Source organism: Buteo buteo, chromosome Z (genome assembly GCF_964188355.1).
Source record: "Buteo buteo chromosome Z, bButBut1.hap1.1, whole genome shotgun sequence".
NCBI lineage: Eukaryota > Metazoa > Chordata > Aves > Accipitriformes > Accipitridae > Buteo > Buteo buteo.
Window position 1 is genome coordinate 41,093,702 of NC_134204.1, and position 23,586 is coordinate 41,117,287.

Below are 23,586 nucleotides of genomic sequence, written 5' to 3' on the forward strand. Positions count from 1 at the left end.
TGTGATTTTTATTCAACTAAGCCTGTCCCAGGTGGGCTGCACTGGTACATCTTCAGTATAGACGGGCTGTGATGTAGGTGACTTCTGTTTATTTGGACAGTACATGGTTATACATAAAGAATATTTAATGTGCCAGCTGGTAAAGACTAAACAATAAAGTGTGGGAACATGTCTAGTGAAAATTGCTTTGGTTTAGCTACATGGAGATTTAGCTTTTACACTTACTTATGGATACTGTTTTGTAAGGCAGGATATAGAGCAAAACATTAACAATTCTTCTAACTTTTACTGTGTTGGCCTATGGTAACTGTACATCTAACTTCTGTACCTCTGGTATAGATGATATATTAACTTAGATTTCCATTGGTTAAAAAACAAATAGTTCATTATTCATTCTGAACTTCTCATAATATTTTTTAGATTTTGAAGAACTTTACATCTGTTCATCTCTCCTATGTGGAATTGAAGCAAATGGGCCAGCAGCAGATTGGAAGTTACCCTGTTCACTTTCACCTTTGTGGGGATGTGGATGAAAAAGGAGGTTATAGTTTTAAGACTTACCTGGAAGGACTTTCCATTCATCACTGTTTTTCCAGATGTGTGACTGTTCATGGAACTAATGGCTTGCTGGTAGGTCCAAGGAGAGTAAAACATACCATGTTGAAATAAATGTTATAAAGAGCATTTAGAGCAAAAATAGTCTCCTCCCTTCTTCAAGTTTAATGCTCAGCAGTGTTTTTTCATTGCAAGAAATAAATGAACAAGTGCAAACAGTAACTTATTTTTAACAGATCTCACCGTTCTGTTTTTGCAGAATCTTCCAGGCAGCTAAGCTCTCCAGACATAGTAGTGTGTTTGTAAGGGATAAATAAAACTGTATGCTTGAATCAACTAAACTGCTGATACTGAAGCTTCACTCTGCAGCTGTGCCAAGACAGTAAAACTAGATTGTACTTGTCAAATAAATCTCAGTAAATGCTATTGCTACTGACATAATGAACTTGTATTTCTGCAGATAAAGGACACCATTGGCTATGACACACTAGGTCACTGTTTCTTCACAGAAGATGGCATCGAGCAGAGGAATACTTTGTTCCACAACCTTGGGCTAGTCACGAAACCAGGCACTCTTCTTCCTACAGATAGAAACAGCAGCATGTGTATTGGTATTAGGGATAAAGTGTATGGAAGTTATGTCCCAGTGCCAGCAACAGACTGCATGTGAGTGTTTCATGGTGAAAAAGTAAAACCAAACCAGCTGCAGCAGTTAAACTGCTGATGTTCTCTTGACAGTACACAGATGGGAACATTTTTATGTATAATTTAATAAATGCAGACACCTTAAATGTAGTTCACATAGTAGTGGTATTAAAAAAAAAAAAAAAAGTTAGTGTTTAGTCTTTTACTAAAGAGAAAAAATAAGTTGTTTTGTAGGAAGATTGTTGTTTCTTGTGGTACTTTTTTTAAGGCCGCATCTTTACTTCTCTGTAAAGGCATGCACATTCTCAAATTGTCACTGCTAGTTTTTCTGCATACTACTGATCTTTTGTAGAAGCTTATTAAAACAGTTTATCATTGCATGGAGTATCTGAACAACATTAAATAAAATACTGTGCATTGAATTAAAAAAAGAAGCATTTTTGACTTCTAAATGTGGAGAGGGTTGTGATTTTTATTTCATATGTGAAGTAGTGACTTCAGACATCAATTTAGCTTTTTCTCATTTGCTTGTTATGAAGGGGAATATTTCTGTAGGTGCTAGAGCTTTTCCATAATAACTTCTTTCTGAATAATGTTTCAGGGCAGTTTCGACATTCTGGATTTCTCATCCCAACAATCATCTTATAAATAATGCAGCAGCAGGTTCACAGGTGAGGTGTATGGATGTAATTCAACACAAACCGTTCACGCCATTGGTATTTGTAAAATCTGTAACATTTACACTGCCAAAAATACATACTTTTTTCTTTGTTATATATGAATATGTTCTTTTGGCAGCATGTTGGCATTACAAGTGCAGGGTTTGTCTAGGTGTGCATTTAAGAGATGCCAAAATTCTTTGTTCTGGCTGGAACAGAGCAGATCTCTTCCTCCTTATAGTTAATAGACCTGACAACAGTGTCAATGTGTGTATGTAGAAATAAATCCTCTTTTTTCCAAAGAACTAGTGCATTTCATATTAAAGCTTTTGTATTTTCTGTAGGTTGTCATGAGTTTACTGTGTACTGCTTTGCAAAATTTGTCTTCATAGCTGTAGTCATAGGAATGAAAAATTACTACAAAAAAATGTTCATTGTATAAGAAACTACTAAAACACTTTTATTGTCAGTAGTTAGTCATTTGCTTCCTATCATTTACTGCTGATATTTTATTTTTTTTTTTACTTGATGTGAGCCTTGTATTAGTGCAAATCTCTTGTCAAACAGCTGCTTGCGAAGTAAAGCTGAACCACTCAGTACGTGTTGTGGAGGAGGGGGCTGCAGTCTGTTCTACATTGGATGAGAGGCTGAGATGTGCATGATTTTGAGTGGATTTTTCTGAAGAGATCAGTGGAAATGGGAAACGGGCAAGATTTTTGTTGTTGTTGCAAAGGCTCCAGTACTGGAAGTAGAATATGAGTGTGTGTCAGTGTATTCTTAGGCACATCATAAACTGTTATTAATAGACCAGTATTCAAAATATTTAAATGGGTTGAAATATCTAGAGTATAAAAAAAATTTAGAAAATTTTGTTCTGCCTTTTGTGTGGTCTGACTTTTTTTTTTTTTTTTTTTTTTTGACAAAGTTTTCTAGCTGACTGTCTACTGCTAGGAAGAGTTTGGACACAGTTATCAAACCAATTCTTCTCTTACCAATGCAATGTCTTTCCATTTTGCCTCCTTTATATAATCCTCCTTTACCTTGTTTTAGCATTGCAGGCTAAGTTAAAGGAAACAGATTCCTTGATCTGGTGTTTAAAACCTGCAAGGTCTCTTTCTGCCTCTGTAGTGTATCCCAGTAAATGACACTTCATTCTGTTACTGGAATGTGCATGGTCAGAGCAAGCATTTGTGCATGTTACGAAGTTTTGCCACTTTGATACACCTCCCTTGCATGCATGTGAACACATCACTATAAAGGGACTACAGCTTACTATGTTTCAGAAGGAGAATACTTCAACTGTGTTGATACAAACTCTGCACTGTAGAGCTTTTGCTGGTATAAACTATAACAATTCATAAGCAAATAAAGTAATTCCATTCCCCCCCCCCCCACTCCTTCATTACACAATGAAGCCTTTTGTAAGGGTGTATCAAGCAATAGATGTTTCTTTTGTTTGAGCTGTATATGAGAAGGGGGAAAAAAACTTTTTCATTTTTCTGAATGCTTGTAAGTGCTTAAGGAGCTTTTAAGTTTATTAAACTTTTTTCCATGCATCAGGATGTGTTTTGGCTAAAAATTACTTGAGTCTGCCAAGCAGAGAGCTGTATTTAATTATATGTGAAGTAAGATTTTGGTATTTTTATTAATGGAACATCCACATTTGCTTTGGAATTGTTAATCACCAGAAATGTCAAAGTGTGTCATCATTACAGATGAGAATATGTTACTGAGAAGCAGAATTTCCAGGACTGTTTGGAAAATGAGTATGTTCTCAGAATGAAATGCATGAAACCTTTTAAGCCAGAGTGAACTGGCTTTATCCACATTTCGTGAACAGGAGGATGATGAGTATTTTTCATGAGATGGAACACTCAGTATGCAGTGTTTCTTTAGCTACTGTTTAACCCTTTAATGTGCCTTATGCAATGATTTTTGTTTATTAATTATTTTACAGACCCACAGAGCATGTGGTCAGGCAAAATTTTTCACATTTGTAGGTATCTGCTATGCAGGTGCTATCATAGTGCCACCTCTTGTGAACCCAGATGTGGTTGAAAGGGGAACTTTTGGGGGTCTCATTTAGCAGATAAATCCAGCTTCTTTAAGAAGAGGGATGTTGAAGAAGTGGAGAAAATGAACAGATGCTGAAATTATTACTGCATATTATTGGCACAGTGCTCTGAACTGGCCAGACTTCTTGGTGTGCTTTTTTCCTTTCTGAAAGCTCTTGTGGGTTTTTTGGCTGTGTCATTAAATTCTGATGTGAGCAGAGATGAACAAACCTTAGTCAGACTGTAAGAGTAAGGAGGAGAGGAAGGGTTTTGAGTATTTTACTGTAAATGACATGATTTACTAGTAAACAAAGGAAAATCCAGTGTGTGTGGTGAAATATAATGGAAATGCAAAAACTATATTAACTCTGACACTTTTCAGGTTTGAAATATTAGAGGATCTTTTATGTGTGGTGTTACATGGCTTCACTGAGAAGGAAAACACTTTTTAGTGTATATTATTAACTAGAATATAGCCTTATTTGCAAACTTCTGCTTTCTCACTGGGCAGTTATTTGGAGACTTTATTTTGAAAAATGTATTCCATTGTACATGGTTGGTTTGGGCTGTGTTCTTACTCACTTTCTTACTTAAAATATCCAAGTTCAACTTGGCATACACTTACTTTGTGATTAGATACATGAGCACTGATGGTAGTATCAGACACACTTATAAGTAATGTCATTCTCTCCTTACTTGCAGGATGCTGGAATATGGTATTTGTTCCACAGGGTTGCTACAGGAGATTCTCATAGTTTAGCCATTGAAACCAAGTCAGAGCTTACACCCCTAGGAATCTTCTATAATAACAGGGTTCATTCTAATTTTAAGGTAAGGTATTATCTGAGTAAAAAAACCTGAAGTTCTTTATTTGTAACTATGCTATTTTAGGACTTGTCTGTTTACGTTTTAAGCTGGTTAGGTGATGGATTCATGCTGTGTTTGAACTGTGTGATTCCATCTAGGTATTGTAGAATGGTCTATAATCAGCATGTGTATAGTTTCTTGCTACATTTTGAGTATTCACTGTGTTCAATATCATTATAAGGCATAAACAACTAAAATCAGTTAATACTTCTAATGAAATACATTTTCTCAGAAGCAGCATTTCACATGCTACTCTTTTACTGCTGGCATTGTTTTATACTCTGAAGAAAGCTGAGCCTTGAAGCATCAAGTTTATTACAGTTGTGATTCATGTAATAGCTTCCTCGAGTAGTTGTGACTTGTTTTCCTGAGTCTCTAAGGTACAGTAACTCAGGTGTTTGCACATGGCGGCACAGTCTCTGCTAGAGATTAAGCTTCCAGGTTGCCTTCAGGAGCCCATCCATTGGCAGCAGGTTTTTTTGTTAGAGGCTTCTCACCCTAGATGCAGGCATTCAGTATTGTTTGTTAATGTGACTTCATCTTTTCCACATTCAGCTAAGTGAAATTAAGTCCTTAAATTAATGATTTCATTTGAAATCTAGCTGCTTTGTGTCTCTCTGTATGCATGTGTATGTATGTATGTGTGTATAAAATACAGTGACATTTACAGAGCCGCTTAATTTGTGTTTGAAATTTACCTAATAAAGTTCAGGATCACTATTGCATTTTTTTTTACCATGTGAAACTGATTTTACTTGACAGTTGGGTGTCTGGGGTACCAAGAATGATGCACTGTTTTATAGAAATTGTTAGTGGTATGTTTGGAACTCGAGGACATTTGTTCAGATTGGGATTAAAACATACTGAATACAAAAGCACATTGTAAAGAAAAAAGTGTTTCAGCTGGATGGCTTGTATTACCTTTAAACAAGGGTAGCAGTTTGTGTGCTAAATTCCGTGTTAAAAGAGCAAACTCCAGTAGCAGGTCTGAGGATCTGCTCATGTAGGAGCACTCAATTGTAATCATAATTTGGATCAGAGGTGAAAGTGGCTGCAGGTATTTGTGTATGTAATTCAGACTAAATAACACAAGTGCTTCCTTCTGCTTCTGTTTTCTCATGTAAATTATTTCATACTGCATTATTGAGTTTTGAGTTGATAATTGCTTGGGCAAAACTCAGCTTCAGTGGTGAAGCTCATTTAGTTTTAAAGTGAAATACACAGCATTTTTCACAGTGGTATTTATTTCTTTTAATTTTTTTTTTCCATTTGTGAGAATATTTTGAATTCAACACAAGATTGGCTTGCAGATTTTCCAGAACAGCATCTGGAAATAAGTGTAAAACCTCAAATGGTTAGATGTTGTGAAAGAAATTTGAAATGCTCTTTAATGATTTTCCATTACTTTTTTTTTTTTTTTAATCCTAGGCAATTCTTTTCCTCTGCCCAAATTATCATAGACAGATGCTATTTTTCCCTTAGACAATATGTCAATTAAGGCCAAACTGGAAGTTCTTACAGTTTCTAATACATGTGTTGAATGCAGTGTAAAGTTTAACTTTTAGAAATTTAATGTTTACTCTATCTTTAGTTTTGGATAGTATGAATTTTCTTTCCTTGCTTGTTTCAGGCTGGTTTGTTCATTGATAAGGGTGTTAAAACAACTAATGCTAGCGTTGATGATCCCAGAGAATATCTTTGTTTGGACAACAATGCAAGGTAAAGGATATTGTCTTTCAAGTGAGTGAAAAATGTCAAAGTTTTGAGATAGCTCTTACATTCATGTGAGGAAAAACATTTTTAAAACAATGTAATTATTTATAAATAATAACGAAACAATAGGTACATATATATTCTTTTCCCTCATTTGTTCATCCTTTCGGGAAAAACAGAGCATGGTGTGCCTTAAAGGAGTTGGCTGTTTCTTCTGAGCCCTTGCTTAGGGTAGTTTTCAGCCTCTTAGAAGACATCATTTTAAACATGGTCTACTGTCATGCTTGAAGCATTTTCTGGAATTGCTGCTAAAAGTAAAGTCTTACTTTAAAATCTGCTCTTCTGATATATGACTCGGTTTTAAATAGCTGTTAGAAAAAGGCTTTTAATAGAGCTAAGTAATACTTCCACTTGCCTTTCTTACTGCTGAGTGCTTCCTGCTGTACCTTCTAGACCTGGAGATCATAGCTCAGTGGTACAGTTTTACTGAAGGCTATTTGCAGAGATAGTACAATCAAACACATTTTCTTTAGTTTACAAAGTGAGAGAAAATAACAGAGAGTCTAGGAAAATTCCAGGCTATACTGTGCCTGGTTAGTCTTGTCCTGAACTTCAAATAAAATATCCTGAGATAGTGGTCAAATGTCAATATTGAATAACTGTATCCATCAACATTTTATTGTGACAAATAATTAAGACAGAAAATATCGTTTGTAATATTATCTTTATTTCTGATTGACCTGTGTTTAGGATGAGGATAGATAAGTGATAGTTTCAGATGCAGAGAGGGAAGTTCCCAGTTTTGGTGGTACTTGATACTTCATGATTTGGAAAAGAACTTGCTAGTTTGAAGTTTTGACAGAAAGCCCATGTAACCCTTGTGGATTACCTCAGTAATAAGAGGTGGTCAAGAGGAACATATGAGGGACAAAATGCCCTTGGGAGAACCTGTAGTGTGTTGACAGGGCATCAACACAGAATGCAAGAAACTCGGTGCGTGAGATGGGGTTCCTGTTTCACAGCAGCCAAAGAAGTAACAAGGCACTCTGTAACTACAGGAAGCCACTAATCATTGTACATGGAACCAAACTGGAGCGGTTTAAATGTTAACTGAGGAGCCTGAGACTGTCAAAAACAAACATTCAGCCATTCTCCTCTTCCTCCCGTGGGGTAGGTAGGGCAGATCCAAATTAGAGTACAAGGTCATCAGTTTAAGGGGCATATACATCTTCACCTGCTCAAAATCCATTTTTGTAATTTTTTTTAGTCTACTATTTTTTCTTTGCGATCTTGGGGATAATCAAGTGAAAGCTTCCACTAGTCTTTAATTAGGCTGTCTAAAATAGATTCCAGCCATAACTTACCATACGAGACCATCTTGGTAGCAATGCAGAGTGTCTGGGTTGGAATAGAAAAATATCTCGGGTGTGCTCAAAGAAGGAGCACCCCACAACATCAGAAGAGTTTGAAAGATTTGAAGGAGCAGGTAGACAAACCTACAGCCTTTTTTGTATAGTGCACATCCACCCTTTGTATCCTTCCAAGGAGCTTTAATTCCCTCCATCAAACTTTCACATTAATGCTGCAATACAAGTAGGGAGGGAATACTTTGGGGAGGGCAAAAAGAGAAAGCAAGGGGATAAAAGGAGGTGAGATGCAGCTAAAGAAACTCGGGGAGATTGAGCAAAAAGCCTGTGAGAGTTACTGGAAAAGAGAAGTTTTATGTTCCTGCTTCATCATAACCTGAAAACAGTTTTCAAGAAATGGAGAGCTAGAGATGCACCTGGTTTTGGCTTCTGTAATTCCAAACGTGAAGCAGAGTGGATTTTGCCCATCAGGTTTGACCATGAGCATTTGTCTTTCAGCCTCTCTCAGCCCAACATATAAGATACATGTAAAACAAACAGTATTCTTATATTGAGTGTTTGGGTTTTTATCTGTCCCAGGTTTCGACCTCATCAAGATGCAGACCCTGAAAAGCCCCGAGTTGCTGCCCTGATTGACAGATTAATCTCTTTCAAAAACAATGATCATGGGGCCTGGGTCAGGGGAGGGGATATCCTCATTCAAAACTCTGGGTAGGTATCCAGAAGCAAACAGCTGCATGTTGTTAAGAATTTTCCCATGAAGCTTTGTTTATGAAAGTGCATTACAACAGGGTTATAAGAGAAGAGTGTTGCCTAACTCGGGGAACTTCTCAATAGCTTGAACTGTTTTCATGCCATCCTACTACTTTAAATGAAACAAGTTTATATGTGATTAGATGAGAACCTGCCTTAAATAGCAAAAAGAAACTATGTAATAAAAAGAAGTCTAAAAGTTGGTAGAGACAGTAAATTTATACTGAGGTATCTATGGTTTCCCTGAAGTTCTCATGTTCCTGCTTAAAATACATAGAAAATTACTTGATTTTTTTTTTTAACAGCAACATTTTAATAAGAGTTAAGTGTGTGGTGGTTCTAAATTCCATTAATAGAAAAATTCAGGCTTTCTTCAGTGCATAGCAGGATGTGCTCTTACATTGTAGGATAATCCAGAAAACATATCTGAAGCTTTGAACTGTCTTTTAGGTTTGCAGACAATGGAATAGGTTTGACATTTGCTAGGTGAGTACTTTATGTTAATCACTTCTGGGTTTTTTTTCTTGCCTAGAAGCTTAGAAAATACATATCCAACTATTAAAATTAATAGGTATACTTTCATAAGGCTTTAGTTTCATTTTTGGGCCCCTTTCTATTTCCAGTGGTGTGGATGATATTATAAAGGCTCTAGACTGACACAGCTGCCAAACCTTGCACTTTAATTCAACCTGTTCTTGGTTTACACCACAGTTTGCTGCCTTTTCACCAGAAGGGTTATGTTTATCCACGTATTTTTGGCGTTGTATGATTCCTTAGGCAGTTTCGATTTTCTACCTGAACAGCTGAAAGTAAGTAATGGAAAAGAAAGGGTATGAACATTTAGGGGGGGCAGAGTCTCCTTCTACTAAGAAAGAATCAAGTAACTTAAGTAGTAAGCCAAAATTGCTGCCATTTATGTTATGACAAACTGGTTCTAGGATTGCAAAAGTGGGCTGTAAAAGAAAGAGTGCTGCACTACAAAAAGCAGGAGAAAATTTAATGCTCAACTCTTTGCTGGCATTTCGAACAGCCTATAATACTGTTAATGGTTAAACTTATTGTTCTATGTATTGTAAATGAAGTATAGACTGCTCTGCTTTAGGAGGACTGTTACAGAAGTAAACATAGGACTATGCCTTGGTGTGTTCATCTGCTGGAGAGTCTTGGCTAAAAGCTTCTCTCTGACATTGCTTTGATAGTGATGGGAGCTTCCCAAATGATGAAGGTGCCAGCCAGGAAGTATCCGAGTCACTGTTCATAGGTGAGAGCAAGAATTATGGGTTTCCAGGTGGCCAAAATAAATATGTGGGAACTGGAGGAATAGACAACAAGGCGCGTACTCTGCCTAGAAATCGGTAAGTATGTTATGAGTGAAGGAAGTAGAAATGATACAAGAAAAACGTTCTCTGTATCAGATGTAAACACTCTTCTTGCTTCAGCTGTGAGAGATTAGGACTCTATTGAAGGTGATACTCTTTTTCTTTTTAACACTGTGTGTGAAGCTGTGTCACTCACCTTTTGGTGCATCAGTTTTCATCTGATGCTACCACAGGTCACTTTTCTGTAGAGGTTTAAGTTATCCTACTTTCATGAAACCTTAGTCTTAAACAACATTTGGGCCTGAATGAAAAAGCAAAAGCTTTCAGGTGAAGGATTTCAGGGGTCAGTTTAGGACTAGAGACTAGAGTCTGTGACAAATCCCAATCTATGACCATGATCCTTTTCTTTTCTCTCTGGCTTGCTGTGATGCTAGTTTAACATAGTGCTAAGTCCTAGTCTTGCCACAGAATAGAAAAGAAGGGTGAGGTAGGTCTAAGCCACCCTGTTTTTTTGCTGCTTAGCCATTTAGAGGGAAGAAGTTAATGTGGCAGTGATATATGAGGTATTGAGTCTAGTTGAGCAGAATCACAGAACAGTTGAAGTTGGAAGGGACCTCTGGAGGTCATCTGGTCCAACTCCCCTGCTCAAGAGGGGCCACCTAAAGCTGGTTGTGCAGGACTATGTTCAGGCAGCTTTAGAATATCTCCAAGGATGGAGACTCCACAACATCCCTGGGTAACCTGTCCCAGTGGTCAGTCACCTTCACAGTGAAAAGGTTTCTCCTTACATTCAGCAGGAACCTCCTCTTTTTCAAATTGTGCCCATTGCCTCTGGTCCTGTCACTGGGCACCACTAGAAACAGCCTGGCTCCATCTTCTTTGCACCCTCCCTTCAGAGATCCCTGTACATTGATGAGATTCCTGCCTGAGCCTTCTCTGCTCTAGGCTGAACAGTCTGAGGTCTCCCAATGTTTCCTCCTATGGGAAGTGGTCCAGTCACTCAGTCATCTCTGTGGCCCTTCATTGGACTCTCTCCAGTAGCTTCATGTCTGTCTTGTACTGAGGACAAGTACTCTAGGTGTGGCTTCACGGGTGCTGAATACATGGGATGAATACACCTTGATCTGTTGGCATCACTTCTCCCAGTGCAGCCCAGGATACCAGTTGCCTCTCTGCGGCAAGGGCACGTTGTTGGCTTATGGTCAACCACCATGGTTTCCACCAAGACCCATATGTCCTTTTCACTGGCACTTAGGGTTGTTCCTCCCTAGGTGAGTGACTTTGCAGTCCCCCATGTTGGACTTCATGAAGTTCCCATCTGCCCATTTCTCCAGCCTGTTGAGGTCTATCTGGATGGCAGCATGACCCTTTGGTGTATTAGCTGTCCCTTGCAGTTTTATGGCCTCTCCAAACTTGCTGAAAGTATACTCAGACCCATCATCCAACTTACTAATAAGGATGTTGAACAAGACTGGGCCCAGTGTTGACCCTTGGGGTGTACCACTAGTTACTGGCCTCCAAGCAGATTTCATGCCACCACCCTCTGGGCCCAGCCATTCAGCTACTTTTCAGTCCACCTCACTGTCCTTTCATCCATCCTATACTTCATGAGGATCCTATGGGGGACAGTGTCAAAAGCCTTACTGAAGTTTAGGTAGACCATGTTCACTGTTCTCCCCTCAGCTGCCAGGCCAGTTGTTTCATCACAGAAGTTTATCAAGTTGGTCAAACTTGACTGCTCCTTGGTGAATCCATGCTGATTACTCCTGATGACTCTCTTGTTCTTCATGTGCCTTGAAATGGTTTTCAGGATTAGCTGCTCCATCACCTTCCAAGAGATCAATCTGAGGCTTGAGGTTCCTTCTTGAAGTGACATTTGCTTTCCTCCAGTCTACGGGCATTTCTTCCAGTTGCCATGATCAATCAAAGAGCAAGTGGTATTATTCTCCTGCTGTATTTCTCATATTGGGAGCAGGGCACATTTGCGAATGAACAGTGAAACAGGAAAATTCTAACAGGAAAACTCAGAAGAGTGAGGGATTTTTTGACTCATTAGATAAGTGCAGAAACAAGATTTCCTTTACTAGGATCTAAGATGCAAGTCATTCTCTTAATGTTGCTTTCGTGATTCCTCTGAGAGAAGATGTATTTATGACACAGATTCAGGCTTATCATGGGTTTTGTTACAGGATGCTACAAATATTTGCTTGCATTAACAGGACATTTCCAATCAGAGGCTTTCAAATTTATGATGGACCAATTCACCTTACCAAGTGCACCTTCAAAAACTTTGTGCCAACTCCAGACAGATTTACCAGTGCAGTTGGATTCTTGATGAAAAATCCGTGGCAGATGACACCAAAAAACAACATTTCTCATGTGAAGTTTGGTCCAAATGTAAGTTTATTACAAGCTTTCTGTTATTCTTGCAAATGCCTTTCTTTTCTTCTTGCTGTATTTAAAATAAGCATCCAAGGGCCCTAGATCATCTTTTCCACACATCCCCATTCCAGAGTTTGTGTCTTGGTTGGAAGTCACCCAAGGTCTATCCTTTGTCTCCCAAGCAAAAAAAAAAACAAAACACAAAGGAGATGTAGGATATATTGCAATAATGATCTATTTCATGGCTAATGGTAAAGCTGAAAGGAGATTTTTATAAGGTTCAGTATATCTTTAGTAACAAATTTTCAATTGCAAATACTAACACTGTTCAGAAGCAAAAGCTGGCCTTAGCCTATTACTAAAAATCACAATGTCTCTTTTGCAAGATTCCACAATTCTTGCTATAAGTTTTTTAATCAACTTTGTCAAATTCCTGTGTTTCTGCAGGTGTGCAAGTGTTAGCCTGTGCTTTGCCTGGGGAAAAAAAATAAATATTTTAATTGTTGTTGCCAGGTTTCTTTGAAGGCCTTTTTTGGAAAACCTGGTCCCTGGTTTGATGAAGGGGATCTGGATGGTGACAAGAACTCAATATTCCATGATCTGGATGGTTCAGTGACTGACTACAAGGATACCTACGTGGGCAGAATGGATAACTACTTGATTCAACACCCCAAATGCATTAATATTACAGAATGGAGTGGAGTGGTTTGCAGTGGGACCTATGCGCAGGCTAGTACTCTTGTAGCTTTCTGTTTGGGACAGGTCTATAATATGAACAATTTATGAGGGCAGGGGGAGTGTAAGAACTACAAAGTTACCTATCTTTGGTTTTAAAAATTCTTTGACATTTTAAAAAATAGTTCTATGCATATTACACTTTTCAGCCAGTTTTGTATAGTGTTCCCTTCAGCACACACACTGGGAGTACAATATTAGATGCTGCAAGGTAAAACCAAATGTGTATGCATTCCAGGAGTCCCATGGTGCAGCCCTACCTGCTAGAACATTTTTGTGTTGGAGATGTTTTCTTCCACTGGAGCGCTCTCTGTCTTTTTGTCACAGAGTGGGTTTTAAGAGGCGCATTTTGGGTTTTTTTCAGTGGAGATGTTAAATACGAGCTCCTGAATACAAGTCTTATACAGGTCTGATTCCCATTCTGGTTCCTGTTCAAAATGGGATTGGCCAAGTACCATAACTGATTATATATATTTTTTTCCCCTCCCTCCCCTTTTTTTTTTGCCTGTAAAATGGGCAAAATCTACAATAAGTTTCTCAAATAGGGCTCTTCTTCAGGAGATATTTGTGTATTGCTTAACTCAGAACATCAAGTTGCAGTGTTTTCTCTAATAATGTACTGATTATTCTTCACTATTTAATTTCCTTTTGTACAGTGTCCAAATCTTTCCTCTTTCTTTTCGTCCTCCTTAATATCATATAGGTTTATGTCCAAACCTGGAATGGACAGAATCTTTCCATGACTATTGTACGAGATGAGTACCCAGCCAGTCCCATGGTTCTTCGAGGTATTAATCAGAGAGCTGTCTTTCAACAATACCAGCCAGTAGTGATGCTCCAAAAGGGCTACACAATACATTGGAATGGAAGAGCTCCAAATGTCACCTACCTTTATCTCATTAACTTCAACAAGTATGTTTACTTTCTTTGATGTCATTGATCCATAAGGCAATACTGAAGTAATGTCCTGCAGAATTAGCATGCATGAGAGTTTGCAACCATCAGTAAGACGAGATCTTGGGTTGGTTTTTTTTCATAATTACAAATAATAAAGTAGGAAAAACAAGAGGTTAAGCAATAGACCTGCACCTAAAGCAAGCTTGTGTCCAGTAGCATCTTTAAGGAAAATTCTTCAGAGAAGAAAATTTGCAAGTAGTGAAGTTGAGCAGAATTGGAGTTGAGTAGTTCAGCATACTTGATTTTGTTGTCAGATAAACTTAGTAAATGTCTAAAGTATAAAGTCAAACATATCCTGAGAATATCAAAGTTACTATAACATTTAATGACATACTTTGTGAAGGGAAGAAAGATCTTCTGGTTGAGGGTTTGGGAGCTTTTTGTGTCCTGTTACTTGTTTTTTGAGTGATCTGTTTGCTATGTATTGTCATCTAAACTGTTCCTACAGCAAATCATACACTTTATTTTTTTTTCAGGAATGACTGGATTCGTGTTGGTCTTTGTTATCAACCAAATACAGATTTTGCTATAGTACTGGAAACCTTTCAAAGGCGGTCATCTGCTCTGTCCAGCAAGGTAGAGCGCTACGTGCCTGTATCTTCAATGATGGAGCTCGAAAAGAATCGATCAGACAAGAAGTTCTACTTTGACAACAGTACCGGGTAACTCCTTGTAACTTGACCCTATTGGAAGATGTTGTTTAATCTCAAAATGTCCAGTTCGATAGTGTTAAAAGCAACTGATTGAGACTCCTGCATAAGAGGAAATCTGTTGTGAAGGAGCCCAAAGCCTATTTGAAAAGCCTATTGACTTTGAATCTCCAAAATACAGTGGTTGTCACTGAAATACTTTTCCAAGAGCATCACAGTTGTCACAGATATTTCCTATCCCATGCCTGGGGAAAATGTGGTACAGAATCATAGAATTGTTTAGGTTGGAAAAAGCCTTTAAGATCATCAAGTCCAACCGTCAACCCAACACCACCATGCCCACTAAACCATGTCCTGAAGTACCTTGTCTACGCCTTTTTTGAACACCTCCAGGGATGGTGACACCACTACTTCCCTGGACAGCCTGTTCCAATGCTTGACAACCCTTTCAGTAAAGAAATTTTTCCTCATATCCAATCTAAACCTCCTCTGGCGCAACCTGAGGCCATTTCCTCTCATCCTATCACTAGTTACTTGATAGAAGAGACCAGTACCCATGTTACTACACCCCCCTTTCGGGCAGTTGTAGAGAGCGATAAGGTCTCCCCTCAGCCTCCTCTTCTCCAGACTAAACAACCCCAGTTCCTCAGCCACTCCTCATAAGACTTGTGCTCCAGGCCCCTCACCAGCTTCGTTGCCCTTCTCTGGACACGCTCCAGCACCTCAATGTCTTTCCTGTAGTGAGGGGCCCAAAACTGAACACAGCACTCCAGGTGCAGCCTCATCAGTGCTGAGTACAGGGGCATGATGACTTCCCTAGTCCTGCTGGCTGCACTATTTCTGATGCAGGCCAGGATGCCGTTGGTCTTCTTGGCCACCTGGGCACACTGCTGGCTCATATTCAGCTGGCTGTTGACAAACACCACCAGGTCCTTTTCCGCTGGGCAGCTTTCCAGCCACTCTTCCCCAAGCCTGTAGCGCTGCATGGGGTTGCTGTGACCCAAGTGCAGGACCCCGCACTTGGCCTTGTTGAACCTCATACAATCCCTTGATCCAGCCTGTCCAGATCCCTCTGTAGAGCCTTCCTACCCTCGAGCAGATCAACACTCCTTCCCAACTTGGTGTCATCCACAAACTTGCAGGAAGTAACCTCTAAGTCCTCAAATAAAATTTAAACTGAAATTTAACTGAAATGTTAAACTGAAAATCCTAGAAATTTCCAAGAAGTTGTCTGTTCCAAGAACATTTTAAGAATGTATTTCTGAAAATCCTAATCTGTTTTCAGCCTTCTTGAAAGTACTTAAAAGACCTAGTCTGTCTTTCTTTCAAAAGTACTTCTGACAGAGGCCACTGAGATCCTTCCGAGAGGTTTAAGATGCGGTCAACTTTGAGTAAAACAAGTCCTACATACATCACTTGTGTGTACTGCAAATGTTGATCTTTAATTTATAGTTTTTTCTCTTACTTATGTTGTTCCCTTATCAGCTACTTTGTAATAATGTCTGCAGGTGAATGTAGCTTTTGAAAAGACATTTATGTTTCTTTTGTTTAAGAGCTACAGTGATAACAGTCAAATGTATAACAGAAGAATTACCAGTCTCTGTGTGCTGTGAACATTAATGACCACTACCCCCTAAACTGCATTTCCAGGCATTTGCAGCAGTGCAGTTGCAGTGCCCCGTGCTGGTGGCTGAAGCTGAATATCAGTTACTGCTGGGTATCTGCAAAGATCTGTGATCAAAGAAAACATTTATGCTCTGCAGTTCGGTTTTTGTTTCCTGCAAGCGGCTGATTTGAGGAGTGGCTCTTCTTTTCAAAGCATATGCATTCATAACGATGTCCCCTTTAATAGTTGGGAATTTCAGATATGCCAGCAGATAATTCCTAACTCTAGTAAACTCTAAATATTTTGAAAAAGTTTGAACAATGGTGCAGAAGTGAATACTGTAGTTTCTCTGCTTCTGAAAATCGTGAAATACAGCTGTTTTTAAGGTTTAACATAAACATCTATCTTTCCAGCAATTGATCTAGATTCTTTTCCCCCCCCTTTTGTGTAGATTACTGTTTTTATTTCTTCAAGCCAAATATAATAGGGATGGTCACAGTTATTGCTCATCTCAGGGATGTGAAAGGATCAAGATTGTGACCAAAGATTCAGCAAAAGGCATCAGTAACTGCATGGCAAAAGCTTACCCAAAGTACTACCAAGGACCAACCGTCATAAAGCAGATGCCAGTAAAAACTACTGTACCATGTACAAAATGCGGCACAACTCAGGTAAAATAAAATAAGCAAAAACTTTCATAAACTGTATACTCGAGGTTGCTGTCTCCTAGCTTTCAGGCAGAATTTCAGTCTTTCTGTCCAGAATGCTGCACCTACCAGTTTGCGATGGTCACATTGTTAATCTCCTGTATGATAGAAGGCAGGGAGTCCCTTGTAGCACAAAGGTTTCAGTTTTTGTTCTTTGAAAAATACTGCTTCACCTCTCACTCATGAGTGCTACAGAAAAGGAACATAGCTAGATCTGATGTCTTCTGCTACAGTATTATCTGTACTCCATGTGGAATCACTTTGCTGCAGATCTATATGCTATTGGCCAAACTTCTCTCTTCTTTTTTGGGTCTTTGCTTATTAACATGAACTTGAAATTGCATTATCCATTTAAGCTATACAAGCTGAGAAAAATTCTGAAAGCAAGGAAGAAAATAAAAGGAATATACTTCATGATATTTATTAACATTGCTAGTACCATAAATAATGCCACTGACAAATGGATGCATTTGCTTTGGAGCATGGGTGATCTTTTGTAAATTGTCTGGTATGATAGAGTGTTGAAGATGCATGGATATGTGTATTTAACATGTTTCATTTGATATCCAGATGGTATTTACCAGCGATCCTCACAAAAACTACCTCCTTGTGCAGATTAATTCAACTGGTAAAAAAGAGTTAAGCAGAGGTCAGCAAGCATTTATTTCTGTAAGTATTCTTTAGGGTTTTCTTCTACCTTTCTCTTTAGCAGTTTGTATTACACCAGTTATACAACTCTACACCATACTGACCTCACTTTTCTTTACTTGAATGAAAAGTGTTGGTTTATAGTTTAAAAACCAAACAGTCAAAAAGCTGATGTTTTAACCACAGAAAATGAGGCTTCAAAACTCCATTTTGTTTTCAAATCCCTCCCTTCTGGAGAGAAAATTGTACTAGTAAGGGAGAGTGTGAAATCTTCAGATCTGGATGGATATGCATTCACTGATGTCTGCTTTTGGAAAAAAAAAATACAAACCAAGAAAAACCCCAGCCAAACAACCTGTTAGTTAAATCCATGTTGTTGAAACTGGTTTTGTGCTAACAGATTGGTGAGTTAATGGGATGAGTTATTCAAGCCATTAAGCTTTGCTAAACTCCTGCAAAATAGCAATTACTTAAGAAACCATAGAGACTTCTATATTTGTTCTGATGCAGGCCTGATAAGCCTAGTGATGTGATACTGTATAAAAAAGTAGTTTACTTCAACTTTTCCATTCGGATGCTGAAGGAGACTTGCACATGCTGCTGAAATAGTGTTTGCAGACAACGTCATACCACAAAGCTTAAAGTCTGTATGTGGCTTACATTCTGCAATGTCAGTGTGTTAGCTTGGTTGAAATAATAAAACTGTTGAGTTATTTGAACAAATAGTACAAGAGCAGTGTAACCTAGCAGTTGCAAACTTCTATGGGAATGTGTGTGCCATATCAAAAGCAGTAAGAGTGCTCTGCCGGAAGAAACTGGGCTGGCACTGGGCTGCTGCAGAGACAGATTAACTGTACTATTGCCAAAAAGTGCAGGTGGTTCAGTATCTGTGTTTTAGCTTCCCAAAGTAGGAGCAATGAGGTAGTAAGTCACCTGAAATGTATGATCACCCTGTAGAAGCCAGGGACTGGAGGCTCCCATGCAATCTCAGAAGTCCCACTGAACGCCTCTCCTCAAGGCAGAAAATAAAAAGATGCTAGGGAGAAGCAAGTATTTGTAAGGAAATTAGTACACCACTGTGTCTAAACTAGGTGAAGATTAACACTGAGCGGAGTAGAATCGCTGTTGGATTCATACTAACTTTAAGAAAGAAAGAAAAAGTTCTTTTCTCTTTTTCTGTTCCCATTTAGGTCAATGGCACTATGTTTTCCTTCAAGGATAATGGTATACTTATTGTTGTAGTTGATGCCTGCATCGGCACAGTGTCGGGAAAACGATTATTTTCTGGAGTAGACATTAAGCATTTAGATGGGTATTTAACATCTGGAATTCCACAAAGGTACGTGTAATGACCATTTATTTCCAGTATGTCGTGTGAGCTGTAGCTCTGCTCTCTAACAAGGATTTAAATGGTACCTATACATGAGCACTGAAAGTGAGCAAAACATATATCTATGTTGAGGGGAAAGGAGAAACATAGGAGCATTTTAACACACAATTTAGCCTTATTTGAGAAAACAAAGCAACTCAAATTTTGGACACTTAAAATTTTCCACTGTTGCCTGTCTTTCATCTCAAAAAGATACTTCTTTTTTTTAACTAAACTTCATGTAATAACACTTTGCTTAAAACAGGAATAACTTTTTGTTTAATAAGGTCACTTAAGGACACCGATGAGAACTATGTGACAAGGTACCATACTGTTCTTCCCCCTATCTAGGGAGAAAATTGCTTATCATTAAAGAAAGATTAAAAGTTACTGTTAGAAAAATCAGCATTCTAATATTATAATTTTGGATCAATATCTAAACTTGATTTTTTGATACAAAATATTAAACTATATTTAAATAACACTTTCCAATGATTTTGAAGTTAAATTTAAAAAAATTTAAAAGAAAAAGTCTAGGTGGATGCTTTTCCAGGTACTGCTTTCAGAGACGGTTAACTGCTTCCATGTCATGAAATGACATGGCAAGAGTACTCTTAAGCAAGTGGCCTGTGAGGCCAACTAGCTGAAAAAGCATGTAGCAGAATATTAAGAAAACTTTGCGTTTATAACAGCTGCTGTCTCTGCACCATTTCTGCTGCAGGTCTGTTGTTCTACTGAGCACAAGAGGTGATGTAGCAATTCCTAATAATTTATCAGAAGCCTTAATGTCCCTGGGGACAGCCAAACCGCCTTATCTTCAGAGCAACGGTTGGTGGAATTTTTGCACATTTCTTTGACACCGCCTTGGTCTGTGTGTTTATGTTGGCATGATGGGTTTCTCACGGGGTGTGTGAAAAGGATGCAGCTGGCGGAGGATGCTTGCCAGTTTGCATTGGTGTGGGCTGCTGCGTTTCAGCCCTTGCTGGGGGGGGGGGGGCGGGTAGACAGCCCTTCAGCAGATGGGGCAGAAAACCCTTCCTGTTGCCCCAAAGGGCATTGTGTGAAGCTTGTTGCAAGCAGAGAAGTGACTAGCAGTTCTTTGTGCTTGTGGATTACAGAAAAAGAGCCCCGGGCTTTTTTCCCAAAGCCTGTATTTTGTGCCTTACCCAGCGAATCTATTTTTAAACAATGTCCTGTGTAAGGCTACTATTTCTTGTTCTAACCAAATTTGAAGATAGAGATGAGAAGCTGTCAGTATTTTGAGGGATGATCATTTTATAGTCCACATGGGGTAGCTCTAGTCCATTCAGGGCCTTGGCACGAGTTCTGTCTGAGAAAGCAGGTTTTGTAACTGTCCCGATAGCTATGTTCTCAAATTAAGATTTTAGAGTATTTAATACCGAATATTGAAAAAAGAAATTGCAAATCAGTATTTCTTTGCGAGGTTTGTGTGAAGCTGAGAGTGGATTAATGTCCTGAATAATCTGGGGGCAGAATTTCAGAGAGGCGTGCCATTCCCTTCCCAACCAGTCCTGTGTTGTGCTTGGACGGGCTTGGCTGGTTCGGTAACACTGAGCTGTTTTTGTCACAGGAAGCCTGGCCTTTCTGGGCTTCAGAGGAAACTTTAAGCCATCCTGGATTAAGCTGTTTACTGGTCCTGCTGGGCATGGGCTTGTTCAGATAGAAAAGTATATCCCTTTACAACTGGAAGAGTATGGCTGTGCCAGAGCAATCAAAAGCCGACGGAAAGACCTCGAGCTTCTGAAGAAGGCTACACAATCTCATTAAAGACTAAGATGTACATAAAAGCTGGGGCAAAAAAAAATGTGAACTAACTTATTTTTTAATTTATGGCATTTTAAACTATATTGTTATCCAAGTAAATCATGGTATTGTCTGACAGATGTTTGCCAGCATTGACCGCTTGAATGCCAATCTGTGCACCTTCTAGTTGTACAAAATATTAAAGAATTTATTAGTATTTGTATAAACAGGTTTCAGAGATTTTTCAGATGTTGGTATTTACTGTAAACAAGTTCCTTCTGTTTAATACTCCTTTTGTATGTAAGAGGGTGTTCATAAAAGCCTTAAATTTTTGGTAGCAGGTGTTGGAGTGCATCTTGGATTACTTGAAAGATTAACGTTAAAGTCTCCATAAACAGCTTGAATTGGTCATACCTTATGCATTTTCCCTCAGCTGTTAGGTGTTTTCCTGAGGGTTTATTTAGCAGTCAGCTCAGTTACATTCTCAGTCTGCTTTCTAATGTGTTAAAAACCAGTTTCCCTACACATGCAGCAGACTCAAGCGGTTTTAACTGCAGTAAAATTTTTGCTTTGCTGTATGAAAGGTGGAGAGAGGGGATTCAAAGAACCAGCCCAGGGCTGGGTAAGAACTGTGTACCACCTAACAGCATTTAACAAGGCTACGTGTACCAGCATGGCATACGGAGCAGAAAATTACCACCGTTCTTTGGCGTCACTGTTTACTATTCACCCCTAAATATACAGGTGTCTGTAAGAGTTACTTCAGTTAACAGTCTGGGTGTTGAGGCTGCAGTCTTGTGTACAGCTTGACTTCAGCTTTTTTCTTTTAAAGCTTTTAGCCAGAAAGGCAAAGCTGAGATAGTTATTTTCAATCTGTAATGAAACTAGGCTTCTACTGTTGCAGTGATTTTTTTTTTTTAAATTCTTTTTTTTTTTCTTAAGGCTATCCCAGCTTTAAGTGAATGGAAAGTGCTCTCAGTTCATTCAGGCATGTTATATCTTTTACTTTAACTTTGATTCTTTTAATATACTCATGTTGCTAGTTCCTATTGATTTTATGTTGGGTCTGTTTGATTTCTTTTGGTTTTGTTGTAAGTATTTTTTGCACACTTTCTGCAGATAGTGTGAAAATAATTTAGAAGAACTGAGGCACACAAGCCCTTTTTCAGGATCCTAGTCTTTGAAATTAAATTTCAGAGACTGTAAAGATGCATTTCATAATAGGGAACAATAGGTGCCATAGAGGTAAAATGTAAACATAGTTCTAATAAAACTGACATAGTTCTTGTATATGTTCTCATTCATTCTAGCTGGTATAATATGTCTATCATTCAGAGATGCATTGTGCTTTGAATTCAAAATGGAGTGGCTGTTGGAAATGAACTATATGCCTGTCTTCTCCAAAGAAGTTGAAAAACTGTGGGGATTTTTTTTGTGCTTTAAAGGAGAGGCGGCACAGTAGCAGACCTATTATTCTGTTCAAATAAATATGCTACCTCAGTGCTACAATTAAACTGCCTGGTCTAGTGTAGTTTCCTAAGTGGGAGGGGAAAGGAGCACAACACAAGAGATGAAGTTAGCAAATAGATAACTGATGTTAATTTTATTGTAAAACCAAGCCAAATGGATGATTGTGTATTTTGCAGTTGTTTTGATGCACAGTTCTCTTATAATGTTAAAAAAAGGCATTTTGTTAGGGGGAGATGTGGTAAATCTTTAAGACTAGCTATGATGTTTGGTGTTACTAATGCAGGGCAATGTGATTTAAATGCTCTGAGTGCAGTAGTGATAGTGTTTGGGGATTAAAATGTTTTTAAGACTTCCTCTGTTCTGTGGGTCATGCTCAGCAGAGAAATACTGATGAGGTAGTGACCTACAGGCTTGTGAAGTTGGCCATTATTTATGAGGTTCTGCTGTTCTAAGCCATCTTGTAAAAATTGTACTTGGAAGTGTAAAGGGTATTCTGATGTGGGGCTTACTGATGGACAATTGGATGTGAAGTTGAAGTGTTGTCTTTTGTGTAAATTTGAACACTTGATAAATAGCATAAATAAATTTTTACATCTGACAAGGCAATAAAATCTTGGGTCTCTTCTGTTCTTGTATCGAGTAATTTTGTAATGTGTGTTATGTGAATACTAGAAACTATTTTATTTCAAACACCAATAGACTTGTGAAGTTTATGGAGCGTATCCTACCCTCCATTCAGAGACAAGTAAGAAATGGAAAGGAGACACTAATGGTGACTGAAGTTATGGGCCCGTCTCCAACGTCTGTCATCTTAAAGTCTATCTGAGCTGCTGAGTGTAGAGTCATTTCAGCTTGGTGGGGGCCAGTGCAGTGTTGTTACCTACTCAGGGGCATCTTACCCATGCCTGTAACTACTTGGTGGGGGAGTAAAGAAGATAGAGCCAGGCTATTCTCAATAGCGCCCCATGGCACAGGGCAAGAGGCAGTGGGCACACATTGAAATGCAGGCAATTCCATGTAAAGAGAAGAAAAACTTAGGTCAAGCAGCAGAACTGATTGCCAGAGAGGCCGTGCAGTCGTCTTCTTCGGAGGAGCATCTGTAGCTGACCCTGTTTTGAGAAACATCATGTCTTGGGGCCATCTCCAGAGGTGGCTGCCAGCCTGGGTGCCACTGTGGTTGTGTGCAGTTAACATTACCAAAGTGTCTAGCCTCTCTTTTCCAAGCACTCCAGCTGCTGCAGCCTGCAAGGTCTGAACCATGCACTTTTCACCTCATGCCTGAAACGCAGTGAGATCTTAAAAATGAGGCATCTCTGCCACAAACCTAGTCCAAAAGGCATTGTAATTGCCTCTTCGTGGTCAGGCT

At 38.8% G+C, this 23,586-nt stretch overlaps 1 protein-coding gene across 6 annotated transcripts in view; it reads left to right on the forward strand.

The window, feature by feature from the left end:
• CEMIP2 (cell migration inducing hyaluronidase 2) overlaps nucleotides 1-22,831 on the forward strand; it is a 61,225-nt gene extending 38,394 nt beyond the window's left edge. For 5 of the 6 annotated variants that reach the window (XM_075021215.1, XM_075021213.1, XM_075021216.1 and 2 more), the window contains 17 exons: nucleotides 421-630; nucleotides 1,016-1,221; nucleotides 1,802-1,871; nucleotides 4,616-4,744; nucleotides 6,411-6,499; nucleotides 8,440-8,571; nucleotides 9,064-9,099; nucleotides 9,813-9,968; nucleotides 12,152-12,329; nucleotides 12,828-13,043; nucleotides 13,753-13,961; nucleotides 14,483-14,668; nucleotides 16,714-16,933; nucleotides 17,540-17,638; nucleotides 18,808-18,956; nucleotides 19,708-19,814; nucleotides 20,578-22,831. In XM_075021215.1, coding sequence (XP_074877316.1) covers nucleotides 421-630; nucleotides 1,016-1,221; nucleotides 1,802-1,871; nucleotides 4,616-4,744; nucleotides 6,411-6,499; nucleotides 8,440-8,571; nucleotides 9,064-9,099; nucleotides 9,813-9,968; nucleotides 12,152-12,329; nucleotides 12,828-13,043; nucleotides 13,753-13,961; nucleotides 14,483-14,668; nucleotides 16,714-16,933; nucleotides 17,540-17,638; nucleotides 18,808-18,956; nucleotides 19,708-19,814; nucleotides 20,578-20,774 — 2,589 coding nt within the window. In that variant the 3' untranslated portion in view covers nucleotides 20,775-22,831. Of the gene's footprint in view, nucleotides 1-420; nucleotides 631-1,015; nucleotides 1,222-1,801; nucleotides 1,872-4,615; nucleotides 4,745-6,410; nucleotides 6,500-8,439; nucleotides 8,572-9,063; nucleotides 9,100-9,812; nucleotides 9,969-12,151; nucleotides 12,330-12,827; nucleotides 13,044-13,752; nucleotides 13,962-14,482; nucleotides 14,669-16,713; nucleotides 16,934-17,539; nucleotides 17,639-18,807; nucleotides 18,957-19,707; nucleotides 19,815-20,577 lie in introns of those variants that run through there. The other variant, XR_012649079.1, reaches the window with a different exon arrangement.
• The last annotated feature ends 755 nt before the right edge of the window (nucleotides 22,832-23,586 follow it).